Source organism: Oryctolagus cuniculus, chromosome 13 (assembly GCF_964237555.1).
Source record: "Oryctolagus cuniculus chromosome 13, mOryCun1.1, whole genome shotgun sequence".
NCBI lineage: Eukaryota > Metazoa > Chordata > Mammalia > Lagomorpha > Leporidae > Oryctolagus > Oryctolagus cuniculus.
The window spans coordinates 28,648,305-28,662,311 of NC_091444.1; the positions used below are offsets into that span (position 1 = coordinate 28,648,305).

At 45.2% G+C, this 14,007-nt stretch overlaps 1 protein-coding gene across 3 annotated transcripts in view; it reads right to left on the minus strand.

The window, feature by feature from the left end:
- Positions 1 to 14,007, minus strand: part of PTPN14 (protein tyrosine phosphatase non-receptor type 14) — a 195,748-nt gene that overhangs the window by 7,766 nt on the left and 173,975 nt on the right. For all 3 annotated transcript variants that reach the window (XM_002717512.5, XM_070055315.1, XM_051820557.2), the window contains exons 16-18: positions 11,733 to 11,861; positions 9,127 to 9,361; positions 5,111 to 5,274 (exon numbers count right to left, since the gene is read on the minus strand). In XM_002717512.5, the coding sequence (XP_002717558.3) occupies positions 5,111 to 5,274; positions 9,127 to 9,361; positions 11,733 to 11,861 (528 nt within the window). The remainder of the gene's footprint in view (positions 1 to 5,110; positions 5,275 to 9,126; positions 9,362 to 11,732; positions 11,862 to 14,007) is intronic.

The window sequence follows — 14,007 nt, forward strand, 5'->3', positions numbered from 1 at the left end:
TTTCTAGCTTCAAGATATCACCCATGTGTGCTCTATAATATGTATTTTCTGTGCACTTTCTGAGAAGCTCCTGTAAGCATGGATTTCAAAACACAACTGTTGGTTCCATTTTCCATGAACTTTATGGAGTACCCTCAAGCAGTCTGGTTTGCTAAATAAAAGACAGAAGCTGGAACATAACCTTGACCACCCTATCAACTCTAGGACAACCCGATAATAAGATATGTCTGGGACTTCGCTTCTTCATCCGTAAAACAAGGGTAACAGCATTTTCTCCTAACAGTAGGGTGGGCTTGCCCAACTTGGTGCCATTTCCTCCGCAGTAAAATGGGGTAATAAATAGTGCACACCTTGGGGCTGGCACTGTGGTACAGTGGGTTAAAGCCCTGGCCTGTAGTGCTGGCATCCCATATCCAGCTCCCTGCTAATGCACCTGGGAAAGCAGCAGAGAATGGCCCAAGTGCAATGCAATTGTGGGAGACCCAGAAGAAGCTCCTGGCCCCTGACTTTGGGTCAGCTCAGCTCCAGCCATTGCAGCCAATTTGGGAGTGAACCAGTGGATGGAAGACCTCTCTCTCTGTCTCTACCTCTCTCTGTAACTCTGTCAAATAAATAAATTGTTTTAAAAAATAAAAATATAGTACCTACCTTACAGGATCAACCCACACAACAAATGCTAAGTCTTTATTCTGGGTGTCTGGCAGGCAGTGAGTTAAATAAAAACAACTCATTATCTTATTAACATCAATAAAGATGTTATGAATGCAACTGTGGTCATGATAAACAAAGATAATTTAGGTGTCAGCCTATAAAAGTCAAAGCATAATCTCGGAACATATCTGTCCAGTCATACTTGGAGTAAAAGCCTTTTACTAAAAACATCCTGAGAACTAAATGGGACTGCCTGTGAATTCTTTGAGAATATAGCACTGACCTCAATGGAAGGAAATTAATATGGCAGCCATCAGTGCTTGAGCAGACCACCAGTGTCCCCTCTCCCTCACCATTTCCATCCCCCTGGACCAGCAGGGACCTGCTCAGTGGAAGCACCAGTCTGCTCTGGGAGCTCTCAACCCAGAGCAAACAATGACATGCATGAAGTGACCAACGACTGAGCAAGCACTGAAAGTAAATTAGTAAAAATTCAGCTGCTAGCTTCACATTGTAACCTGCAAATCTCAAAATATTAATCAGTTCTTTTCAAACTATGTACAGCAATGAAACAATATGTTACATCCTTAACTAGCCACTCCTCTCCAATGCCACTGAAGGAATGCATACCACACGCTTCAAAGGGACAAAGTCAAGTTCTTGGGTAGGAAGATGACCAAAAAGGGGCCAGTGCTGTGGCGTAGCAGGTAAAGCTGCTGCTTGCAGTGCTGGCATCCCATATGGGTGCCGGTTCCTGTCTCAGCTGCTCCACTTCCTATCCAGCTCTCTGCTATGGCCTGGGAAAGCAGTAGAAGATGGTCCAAGTCCTTGGGCCCCGATAACCACATGGGAGACCTGGAAGAAGCTCCTGGCTCCTGGCTTTGGATTGGCATAGCTCCAGCCATTGCGGCTGGAAGACCTCTCTCTCTCTTTCTGCTTCTCCTCCTCTCTCTGTGTAACTCTGACTTTCAAATAAATAAATAATGACAAAAAAAGCATCTAATCTTCAAACTCTGAATCAAAATATAGAACCTAGACTATAAGCTTCTGATGGGAAGAAGTGGGTCTTTGCCTAAACTGTACTCCAGAATGACCAGTATCTTGATATACAACCTAGAGGCACCTAATAATGAACTTGGTGAATATAGAATTTGATGAACATTACTCTGGGGCACGAAGACACAGGGGAGAGAGAATAAAGCGGTTCCTCTCCCATGCCACGAAGGCTTCGACAGAGTTCGGAGGACACTCTGGGTTCTGACTCCCAGCTCTACTATTCCTTGGCAGTGGGACATGGGCACATTATTTCATCTACCTGTATCTCGCTTTCTCTTGGCTTAGACAAGTATATTAGCAGAATCTAATTCATAGTGTTAATCATGAGGACTACTCAAGTTAATTCTGCAAGGCTCTTGGGATAGCAATAACACATGGCAAATACTGAATGCAGATTACCTCTTACTGTAGTCATTTGCCACCTCTTCCCCTACCACATCCACCTCCATCATCAACCCTCCCACACTACCTCCTTTTGTACCCCCTCCTCCTCCTCCACTGCCATCACCCTCATCTCAATAATCTATAGGAATTAGCCCAAAAGATAGCAAATTGTCTGAGATGGGGTGGTTCAAGGTCAAGAAAGCAAGCTCCCCTGGTCCTCCTTGGATCCCAGCTGCCATAGACTCTTGTGGACTGTGTCTAACCCAAGGAGGTCAACACTTGCTCAATGCTACCTAGCAGGTATCTCTCACTCCATGGAGGAGAGACAATTTATGCAGAAAAGCAATTAAGATCAAGACCCCTGCTCTTTGGCAGCTGTCTTCCACTGATCTTTTATGATGAGCTACAGCTACATCCAGGCGATCAAGAGAGAGTACTGGAACACATAAAAACATGTGCTCTCTGAGAAAACTGACAGGCACAAAGACGTTCCGGCTAACACTCTGTGACCACAAGCACTGGGCTTCTCAGCGCAGCCAGGCAGAGTTTTACACCCTCTTACAGCTACCAGTCTCCCATGAGCCTCTGTTTTACTGTTTACACTCAACTTTTCTTGTTAAGAATGAGACGGAGAGGAAAATGTCCAAGGAAAAGAAAAGCCCTGTCACTAACAAAAGGAAAAGCACGTGAGGGACAGACTGGGATACAAAGTGTGCCGAATCCAACCGCGGAAGGAAGAAAGTTGGGTGAGAAAATGCGACACACAATTTCATATTTATTTGTCAAGATATTTGATTAAAAATGAAACAAACTAAACATGTTCTATTCTCCTCCTGAGACAGGGGCTTGGATCTTACTAGCCAGGCCTGAAACAGCATCAGAACAAAGTGAAGAATTTTCCCCCTGAGCATCCACCAATAGCAGTTATGGGAAACAAGACAGAGGAGTCTGGCTATATTTGTGCCAGGGGAACGGAAGTAAGAAACATGAGTCATCTTGCTATCTTTGAATATCAATGGGAACAGAAGTCCTTCTTGGACTGACCACGTTCCAACAAAGAATATTCTGGCATGAAGCTGGGCATGGAGGATATCCACTGTATTTGGACACAGCAGAGAAAATTCAAGCCTCTTGAATCTTCACCAGGTTCCCTCCTGGCTGAGTCCCTTCATCTGCACCTCGCTGGCTTTGTGCCTTTGGTCTCCTGGACCAGGAGCACCTGGGATCAAGGAGCTCTCTTGTCACTGCCTCCCTGAGGCTCCGCCTTTGCTGGGCTTCCAAAGAGCTCAGAACAGAACAGAACCAGCTTTTGTGTCCGACCAGACACAACAGCTTCTTGAGTAGAAAAGGAAAGAGGAAGGAGGACGAGTGCACAGAGAATGGAGGAAAGAAGGGGTATTTGATGAAGAAAGTGGCCTGGGAGTCGGAAGGGGCACTGGAGGAGGGAGGCAATGACGAGGCCCTTCTTTTTCCCTGGAACCCACTGGTCCTGCCAGTGTGAGCCTGTGTGCACACTGATCCCACCTCATCCTACTCCATCTTCCTAGCTCTAGGGGCACTGGGACTTAGTGGCAAGGTGTTCACTGAACTAGAGACATCTAGAGACTTCTAGCAATGACAGGGCAGGTAAACGATCAAGAAAGTCCATGGGAGATAAAATGCTAACCAAGAGAGAAAACAACAAAATTTCTGTCAGCTTGTCTCAACTGATTGCATGATGGGCACTCACCCATTGGCAAGCTGCTTCAGGCTGTAGCTGGGCTGGCCGCTCTTATGTAGACTGAGAGAGTTTCTAAAATTTAACTTTTTCTAGGCAGGGCATTTAAAAAATCCTGTCAACATGTTTAAACTTAACGTGTATTTTTTTTCCCCTGAAATTCCTACTTAACACATTGTGTGCTTTTAATCTGATTTTCAAATCACTGAACCATTAAGATATCAATCCTGCCACAGGATATGCGTGGCAATAGTCTGTAATCTAAAAACTATAAACCACTGTAGGAGTTTCCCTTGAGTTTTCCAAGCTGTATAATTTGGAAACTGAACAAGAACCAAAGGGCACTTGCTGTGTGGAAGCAGTGTGCAGGCGGAGAAGAATTCTGGACCAGGAAGTAGAAGACCTTGCTTCTGGCCTGGATACCATGGCTTAAGAGCCATTGAGCACTAGACAAGTCACAGCACTACGCCTGGGCCTGTTCCTGCGACCCGGCATAGCTCTTCTGCATGGCAGAGATGAGGACCAGGGAGGGAGACACAGCTGGAAGCTCCTTGATCACTGCACAGCCCCATGTAAACAAAAGGCAGAGGAACAGCTCCTTCGCCTTTGATTGTTGCTTCTCTCCCCTGTAGCAGACTGCGAGGCTCTCTGAGGAATTCCCGAGCCACAGCAGGGCAGGAACTCCACGCACTTTGTGGGTGCACACGGAGCAGCAGCCTGCTTCCCCAGGGACAGGAGCTGGGGCCTTCAGCCCTACGGATATGCGCATGCTCAGACTTGCCTGCTCTGCTACACCATGCACCTGCCAGCCTACACAAGTGCAGACAAACCCCTTGGAATAAAAACCTCACTCTGAACAATCAAAACCATCTTCCAAGAAGACATATTTTCACATAGGATTTACACCAAAACACACTGTTCAAATGAAGGATGCATCTAAACTATATGCTACCAAATAACTCACCGTGGCAAGTGACCCACAGTAAAACCAGACTGTCGCCAGGTATCACAGATTTTTCTGAAAGTAGATGCTAACCAGAGCTCTTGTTTGTAAAATATTTCCGATTTCACAGTCTGTTTCTCTTTTATGTTATCTGAGCATCCACACAGGGCAGGGGGAGGTCAGAGATAAGGAAGCTGATAAAGGACAGGGTCAAACTAGGAGCTGTGGGTCTCGGGCAGTGCGGTCAGGAGAGCGGAAGTGAACCACTGACCATGAAAGGGCATGGGCGCAGGTGTGGCCGTGGGGTAAGATTTTAACCCTGAAGTAGAGAACACACAGAGCAGTTCACAGTGACTCACTTCATTGTGCTCCAGGCAGTAGATCATCAGTTCCGAGAGAATGACCACGCCGGTCCTCCCTACCCCGGCACTGCAGTGGACAACAATGGGTGGGTGCCGGTTCTTGGTGCCTTCCAGCATGCTGTTGGTATGGCGACGGACCGACTGGATCTCCTCCAAGTAGGCTGCAGGACAAAACGCAAATCTTGTCACCAGAGTCTATGTGGCTTTGCATACGCGCGCGGGTGGTGTGTGTGTGTGTGTGTGTGTGTGTGTGTAGTGGCAGAGAGCGACGGTGAATCTTCTCAAAGTGACAATAATTTACAGTTCTTATAAGACTCTAATTATTTGGCTGGTACCCACTGTACAGTACTGGATCCAGAAAGGACCAGCTGGGAGTCAATTAGTCCGTGGGAGAATCTGCTCTTTAAATTAAATAGTTCTTTTTTAAAAATTAAATTCTGTTTTCCCCTCTGCAAATCCCCAAGTCCCCCAAGCAGATGATTCTAGACATTACTTACAGCAGTTCCTACTATTAACAGGCTGGGATCGGCACACCAGCTAAGTCCCCTTGAAACGTCCGCCTGTCAGAGCCAATTTCTGGTGGGGAGAGTGCGCCCATCTGCCCCTCTTCTTCCCCTCACCGAATGCGTGAATGTCAGCAGAGGCCTGACTTCACGTTCAGATTTTTAAGTAGACTTTGGGGAGACTGGTTTTCAGCATGGCTTCCAGGGGGTCACAAGTGGCCTAAGCGAGCCTTGTTTTCCGAGGCAGATGTGCATTGGGGTGGGGGGCCGCGGCCTGCATGCCCCCTCCAACATCTGCCTAACCCAGGAGGGCCACATAGGGGCCCAAGGAAAAAAGCAATCAGTCATACGAGACTTCATGACTTTTCTCACTGTCTTGGAAAAAGTATATAAATGTACTCCTCAGTCCAAAAACCAGGAAAATCAGTAATTTACATTTTGTAGTAGGTCAGGGGACAAAGAGGTTTAAAGGTTTTTCATACTCAGAAAATCAGATCCTGATGCAGCCGTGTAAATAAGACAGTAAGACAATAAATTGCTGACGAGAAAATGTAATTTAAAAGCATCTTCACACAATTAAATAAGAACCTGAGGGCAGGTGTTTGGCATAGTGGTTAAGATACCACTTGGGACGCCCATATCCAATATCAAGTCCCTACAGTCCGAGTGCCAGCTCTGCTCCTGATTCCAGATTCCTGTTAGTGAGCATCCTGGGAGGTAGCAACTGTTAGCTCGAGTACCTGGGTCCTTGCTGCTTATCTGAGAGACCTGGACTGAGTTCCTGGCTGTTATCTTCAGCCTGTCCAGCCTGCTCACTGTGGCCATTTGGGGAGTGAACCAGTAGGTACGGGAAATTCATTCTCATTCTTATTCATTCTCTCTCCCTCTCTCTCTCACCCTCAACCCCTTCCATTTCTCTTCCAACTTCTTTCCCTGTCTTTCTCTCTGGAATAAAATAAGGAAAAATTACTAAAGAAAAACCTAAATGTGCTGACTTCAAAAAGTTTGTGGGAAAAATGGAATTACAAATGGAATTTGGTAGTGCTATGAAGAGCAGTACTGTAAAATGAATTAAAACAAAAAGAGAGAGAAGAACCATGAGCCAAGAGTTGCTGTTAGACACCAACACGAGCTGAATTCTTTACAATTTTTCTGCACAGGGAAAAGGTATTGGGCAACTGAGTGTACTGCCGGACAAAAGGCAATGTTCACATACAAGAGCTAAATTTAAGAAAAATAAGAGATGTTGGACAAGAGAGCAGATGCCACTTTCAAATGGAGCTATTCACAAAATGCAGAGAAACTGGATTCAATGGAAGCTTCTTCCATCAATCATTTAGCTGAGTTCCTTAGCCTGTCACTCACTGAAGCGCTCTGGAGAGCAGTCAACAGCGTGGTGTAGGTACTCTGCAACCAGGCAGTGTCGTTGAAGACGCAGAAGAAATGGAGAGCCAGCACTTCCAAGGCCCTGCACAGCACACTTGAGTTTCTTAGAAATGCAATTTAGTACATGAAATTACACTCTTTAAAAATATCCTCTATATTTTTCAGCAATTTAGATTACCTTTACTTAAACTGGTGCTGATTTAAAAAGATTTGACTACTTTTAACCATTTTGTATGCTCAACTTTTAACCACTTTATAAGCTCTATCTTTCATCAGAGTGCTTAGCCACTCATCAAACCAATCTAGCTCTATTATTTCCTGTAGGAGAAAACTTTAATTAATTGATCAGTGGAAGATTACGTGAAAGGAAAGACAGACACTGCTCTCCTTATTAGAGCAATAGATAACTGGCCATTCGGCCTCAGGCAAATCACAAGCCTTCTCTGGCTCTCACCAGACCCTTTGATTCCAATGGCTTTGCCATTCCCTACCTTCCAGTGTTCAAATCTCAGGGACCATCACTGCTCTAACGGGAAACGAAAATCCTTGTGTCAACGCAGAAGTATGCATCAGACTCTCTCTGTTGGAACCTATACATTGGTATTTTTGAGTCTTGAAAATCTATTTTCTCCCTCATCATTCCACCCCACTTCCCATTCTAATGAATTCTAAAATGAAATCAAGGTTTGACAAGATTCAACATCAGGACAACGGTCTCTTCGTGGTGGTCACAGCTCTTCCAGCATGGCAGGTGCAGATCTGCAGAGCATCAGGACCGACTTTCCAGATGGGGAAGAAAGGAAGCCCTGTCTCCCCATGCAGGACACGTCTCGGTGAGCATGCGGGAAGCAAGGGGCTGCCACAGAGAAGCGCATGGCAGACACCTTTCACTCCAATGTTCCTCACTAGACTGTGAAGCCCTTAGAACGAACACTGCAGGGGCCAGCACTGTGATGTAGCAGGTAAAGCCGCTGCCTGCAGTGCTGGCATCCCATATGGGTGCTGGTTTGAGTCCAGGCTGCTCCTCTTCCAATCCTGCTCTATGCACAGATTGGCCCACCTCCGGCCATTGTGGCCATCTGGGGAGTGAACCAGCAGGTGGAAGACCTCTCTCTCTCTCTCTCTCTCTCTCTCTCTCTCTCTCTCTCTCTTTCTGTAACTCTGCTTTTCAAATAAATAAATATTTTTAAAAAAACAAAAACTATGGACTCAGCTTGCTCTCTCTTTCTCAGAGCCTGACCCAGTACCTGGCAGAGAGAGCATACACTCAGCCTCTGGCCTTTCACATAACTTACTGTATAGTCTGGTGAGTCAGTTTCTAAAATAACCCTACCCCGGAAAATGCATGTCAATTAATACACTAGTCTTCCTGGGGCAAATTTCAGTTCCAGAACCCACAAGCGGATCTCAGTGATTCCTAGTATCTTAACAACCTGTATGAAAGGTACTGACCAGGATTTACTGCTGCTGGGAAATACAGGGCTTTGAGATGCAAGCCCTCATGAGAAATAAAAAATACTGTTTCTTTTCTTTCTCTGTGATTCTTAATGGTGATAAAAGACATAAAACTTTAATATGAAAATTCACCATTTTAAGCATTCCATTTACTGCCATTAAGTATGGTCACGATGTCATGCAACATCACCACTATCCATTTCTAGAACATTCTAACTGTCCCAACCACAAACTGTAACCACAAAACAGTAATTCCCTAGACCCCTTTTCCTCCTACCCCCCGGTAATCCCTACTCAACTTTTTGTCTCCATGAATTTCCCAGTTCTAGGTACCTCATATAAGAGGAATCAGATAATATTTATCCTTTTGTGTAACATCTTCAAAGTTCATTCATGTTGTAGCCCATATCAGAACTGTTATTAATGAGTAACTAAAGGTCTATATCAATGTAAAATGAATTAGTTTATCATAGTATTAGCTTATTTGCACAATAGGTAAACAGAATATCATAAATGACATTATTCTTCTCTCCCACGTAATAATGAGGGGATGTACACTTCTATGTAGCAATATTTTATCACTTAAGAAAGCATACCCTTTGTCCATTTCATCTGCAACTGGTAGACCACTGATGCAGTTGGTAAAGCACAGACTGGAAGAGAACTTACACAAAAATCCTTGGACATCCTCTGGGCAGCCGTGATCTGGCCAGTCAGTGTACTGCAAATGCCACACTGTCCTTTCCTGCCCCGACAAAAGGTGCTTGACCTTCAAGCCTGTGGTTGCATAGCAACCAGAATCTGTCCGGAACTTCGTGGTGACCTTGAACTTGCCATAGGTGGCAGAGCTGTGCTTGGAACCCAGTTTGGGCCAGTATCGGTGGCTCTTCGTTCGTCCACCCTCCTAAATCACACGCAAAAGCAAAATTGGAAGTCAGTCAGGGGATGCTCTTAATATTAAATCTAAGCACAGAAGAAAACGCAAATAGTTTCTAAATCATTAACTCAGTAGTACTATGCACTGTCTACTGTAGGGCAGATCCTATGCATCTTAGTTGAGACCAATACTAATTCTTATTGATAGTTACAACAATGGAAAATTTAAGATTCACATGGTAAGGTGAATGTTAAAGAGGAGAGCAAGTGCAGAGTCCAGAGGCAGGTACAAGCTAAGAACAGGAAGGCCTTCAGGGTGCTGGAGTAGTGCAGGTGAGAGGGGAAGAGGCAGGACGGCAGGACCACAGGCCTCCCGATCCATGGAAGGGGGTTGGATGTCACTCCAGGGGCAGTGGGAAGCCATCCAAAGGTTTTAAGCAGGGGAGTACCAGATGCTAGTAACCATCCGAGGCCACACTTCTCATTTCTGGTTCAGCCCAGGCTTCTTGCTATTACGCCACACTGCTGGCTGACACCGCCTCCAGCATCCAGCGCCACCCTTACGCTTTTTCCACCTGACCAATTTGTTTTAATTCAACCAACAACTAAAAGAACAGTTGGTTACATCACCATTCTATCTCCCCTAATTTTATAATGTTTTCTGGGGTTAGGCATTCTCAACCATTTACAGAAGGTCTATTTTCGAGTTCTGCACAGTTGCTAAATCACTGGCATGGGGGATGGAGCCCACGGAGGAGAAGCAGGGCAGGGAGCAGGGGGAGACAGGGGAGGCATCACGCCGAGCACCCAGGGCTGTGCGGGTAGGTGTGGACTATCCGGAGGAATCTACTTGTAAAGCAGCATGTTTTTCAGGGATATAAATAATCTTGCCTAGATTTATTTGGTTTAATTGAATCTCCCTAAGTTAGAGCACCTCTTCCTTTGTTATTTACAAATACTGTGGAAGCAGTTGCACCTGAAACCTTAAATTTACATTGATGTGGAGTGTTTGTATCAGTTCTGGATTTTCAGACTCTTAAGTCTCTGGCTGTCCCACAGATCACAAGACTCTGCTTCGTCTTGACAAGACTGCCTTCAATCGTCACTCAGGTCTTCCCTCCACGCTTCCTTTTCAGGGGAGCCTTGGCTGCTCACCTGTCCTGAAGTGCCCTCCAGCCCTGGCCTCCGGTCACTCCTCCCCAACGCCTAGCCCTGTTTTTTGCATAGCACGGACTACTCTGAACTTCCTCCACTTGTTCACTCTTTATTGCTCCTCCCACTGGGACTTAAGCCCCATAGGGACAAGGATGGTTCTTACTTTGCTGTCTGTTGTGCCCCTGAGTTAAGCCCAGGGGGTTCCTTACATTTAGATGAATGCATCCCTTGTAGCGATGCAACACTGTAACGTGGTAAATCGAGTCCAGAGATGACCTCTCTCTCTGGTGCAAAAAGTAAAGTCGGCCCAGAGAAGTACAGGTGATTTTAAAGACCTAGAGACTAAGTATCTCTTCCTCTCTAACTCTGCCTTTCAAGTAAATAAATAAATCTTAAAAAAGGCAAGACCTAGAGACCATCTTCTAATGGAAGGTGTTCGGAAACAGTAGTTGGAGAAATTCTATTTCTGATGCCTTTAAAATATTGCAATACCACAGATGCTGTGAAAATGTGCGTGAAGGTAGTCCCTTAAATGATTTAAAAAATACAAATTGGAAATTCATGAGAGTAACCAAAGGAAGTGCTAAATTTTTTTTCTGAGAATATGAAAAGGGGAGAAACACAATACTTCTTCCCCAAAGACAGCAAGCTGAGAGCTAAGTGGATCAAGCAGTGGTATGTGCCAGCTTGTCTAACACCACACAGAACTCTCTAGTTACAACAGAAAAACTGTGTTTGGCTTGGCAGAGGAAGAAAAAAACATTTTTTTCCTCTTCCCATCATGGAGAGACTTCTCCAGGGATGGCAGCTTGGTCTCTTTCCAGCTGATCAGCAAGAGGCCATGTGGGGCTGGCGGGGCCCAGGCTGGGCGCAGATGCTGATCTCCCCGGAGCGGCCGAGGTGCTCAGATTCCAGCGAAGGATCAGCGCTTTGTCTGACACGCAGTCAGCTGACTGCTCTCCAGTTTGGTTGCTTTGGGTTTTGTGTTGTTTTCATTTTAATGCATGAAAATCCAAAGAAAAGAGTTGAAAGCTGGATGAAAATGGGAGGAGAAAAGGCCACCACAAAATTATCACTGGTAGGAAAAAAACCCCAAAAAACTACGTGGCAGGAAGAAGACAAGACAGAAGCTTTGCCGAGCCACAGCTGCTGAAAGAAGGGGACAACAACGTCACTGGCACCAGGCCTTCTGCTGGCCACCCCCACCCCCACGAGAAGGGCGCTGGGTGGGCCATCCTCCTTACCTCTTCTGCAGTGACCATGGCGATCACATTCACGCCCTGCTCCCACACCATCTGCCAGAAATCGTGGCACGTGTGAGGCAGGGGCCCCTGAGTGGCGAGGTAGTGCCATTGTGCCCCGCCAATCACCACCTGGAAATCAAGGAGCATCGGTCAACAAACCCCAAGTCTAGGACAGAGTTACCTGCTGACCACATGGCCACCTGTAGCCACCTTCAGACCTTGGGTAATGTATTTTAGGTCAACTGGATTAATGCATTTATGAAAAAAGAAAAAAAAAAAAAACCCTGGGAACACAGACAGCTGGTGACACAGTCACTCAACTCTATTAAAACACTTGCCTGACCTTTTTTTGTCTGCAACTCACAGTATGTGCAAACCAGTACACATTAAAAATACACACACTGGGGCTGGTGCTGTGGGCAGCAGATCAAGCGACTGCCTGGGATGCTGGCATTCTATATGGGAGCCAGTTCTTGTCCCAGCTGCTCCACTTCTGATCCAGCTCTCTGTTAACGTGTCTGGGAAAGCAGTGGAAGATGACCCAACTCCTTGGGTCCCTGAACTCACAGGGAGACCCAGATGGAGCTCCAGGCTCCTGGCTTCAGACTGGCCTAACCCCAGGGAGTGAACCAGCAGACAGAAGCTATCTCTGTGTGTCTGTCCCTCCCTCTCTGTTTCTTTGTTTTCAAATAAATAAATAATTCCTTAAAAATACATACATTTCTGTCTCTACATGTATATATGCAAATATATATATACACACACATAATAGTATATAAACATGTATGTGCACACCTTAATGGGTTAATTTGTTAAAGAAACAAGTTATGCTTACTATATACAATGAGCTAATACTTTGCATTTTTTACCTTCGTCTATTTTATAAAGCACACATGCACATGTACACACAATCATGACCAACCACGACCCAGTGTTGTAATCCACACTTTGAAAAACAGTGCTCCATGGTATCCTCTTAACGAAAAAAATCTACCATGAATTAACAACCCTTTAGGAATAATACCTTTCTCTTGCTGACCTGACAGGAACCAAGTCACAAACCTCCACTGTCACCACTGCTTTGTGGTGACACGTATAGCAGGGATGTTTGGAATGCACTTGTCAACACTGCATAGTATCTCATCAGTAACGTCACCAAGGGTAGTACTACAGCATCCAAATGAACTACAGTGTTATCAGATAATTCTGGATAACATTATTATCCTATTGGAACTCAGAGCAAGCATGGGAAGATGATGTGGCTGCTAGAAACATCAGCTGCAGAGAATCTTAAAGAAGAAATGCTGCCCAAAGTATGTTGAAGGTCAAGGTAAAATTGTGGCCTTTGGAGCAATATTTTTGATTCACCCCTCCATTTCCAAGCCACAATATTGCAAAGCAAGGCCTCCTTTCCCCTCCATGCAAAGCAGAGCTTGAGAGAGATCCAGGAGCAATGAAGTGATCATTGTCTGAAACTTTTCTCCTCATTTATTTTATGCAACTACATACCAACTTGATTCAAACACATACAATGTCAGTTATTGTCTCACTACACAAGACACTTTTAGGTCAAAGCTGGCAAGAGAAATCCATTTTCCACGTCCTGGTGGGAGGAAACATTCATACAGTCACTGGCTGGGAGTCTGGTTTCTCTGTGGAATTGTGATTTTAAACATTAGCTTCTCTGGCACCCAACATATAGAAACCATAAATACTTCCAGAGCACGCTGCTGCCTGGGGCCTTGCTGCGTATTCCAAGTACTGGCAGGAGGGCATTAAAAACCCAACAACAGTGCTACTGAGGTAGGTTTCACAGATGTGACTCCACCTCTGCAGCAAACAAATCTCTGCTCTGTGTTAACGGCTTCTTGGAACTCAGGGGAGAGAATACTGGCAAAACCGCAACCCTATTCCAAAACACAAGGACAAGTTCTTGTAAGCTCCGTGGGTCTATTAAATGCACCCATGTCTAACCCAGATCCACAAGATGAAATATGGGGCTCAGAGAATACGGAAGAAGAGAATGTTCCTTGGTTAACAATACCCAATGGGCACAGTTTATGCCGAGTGACAGCTTTTTCCAGAGAGCAGATGGAAAACGGTGGAAGAGATTTAGCCAAAAGAAGAAAATATACCAATATTGCTATGCAAGACTGTCACAGACACTCTGTCAAGAAGCAGCTGTGTGATTCCCATCTTTGTTTGAGCACATTATTTTGGTTATTATTTCATAATCTAACCTAAGCCCATTGAAACTCATGACTGCCAATGTACT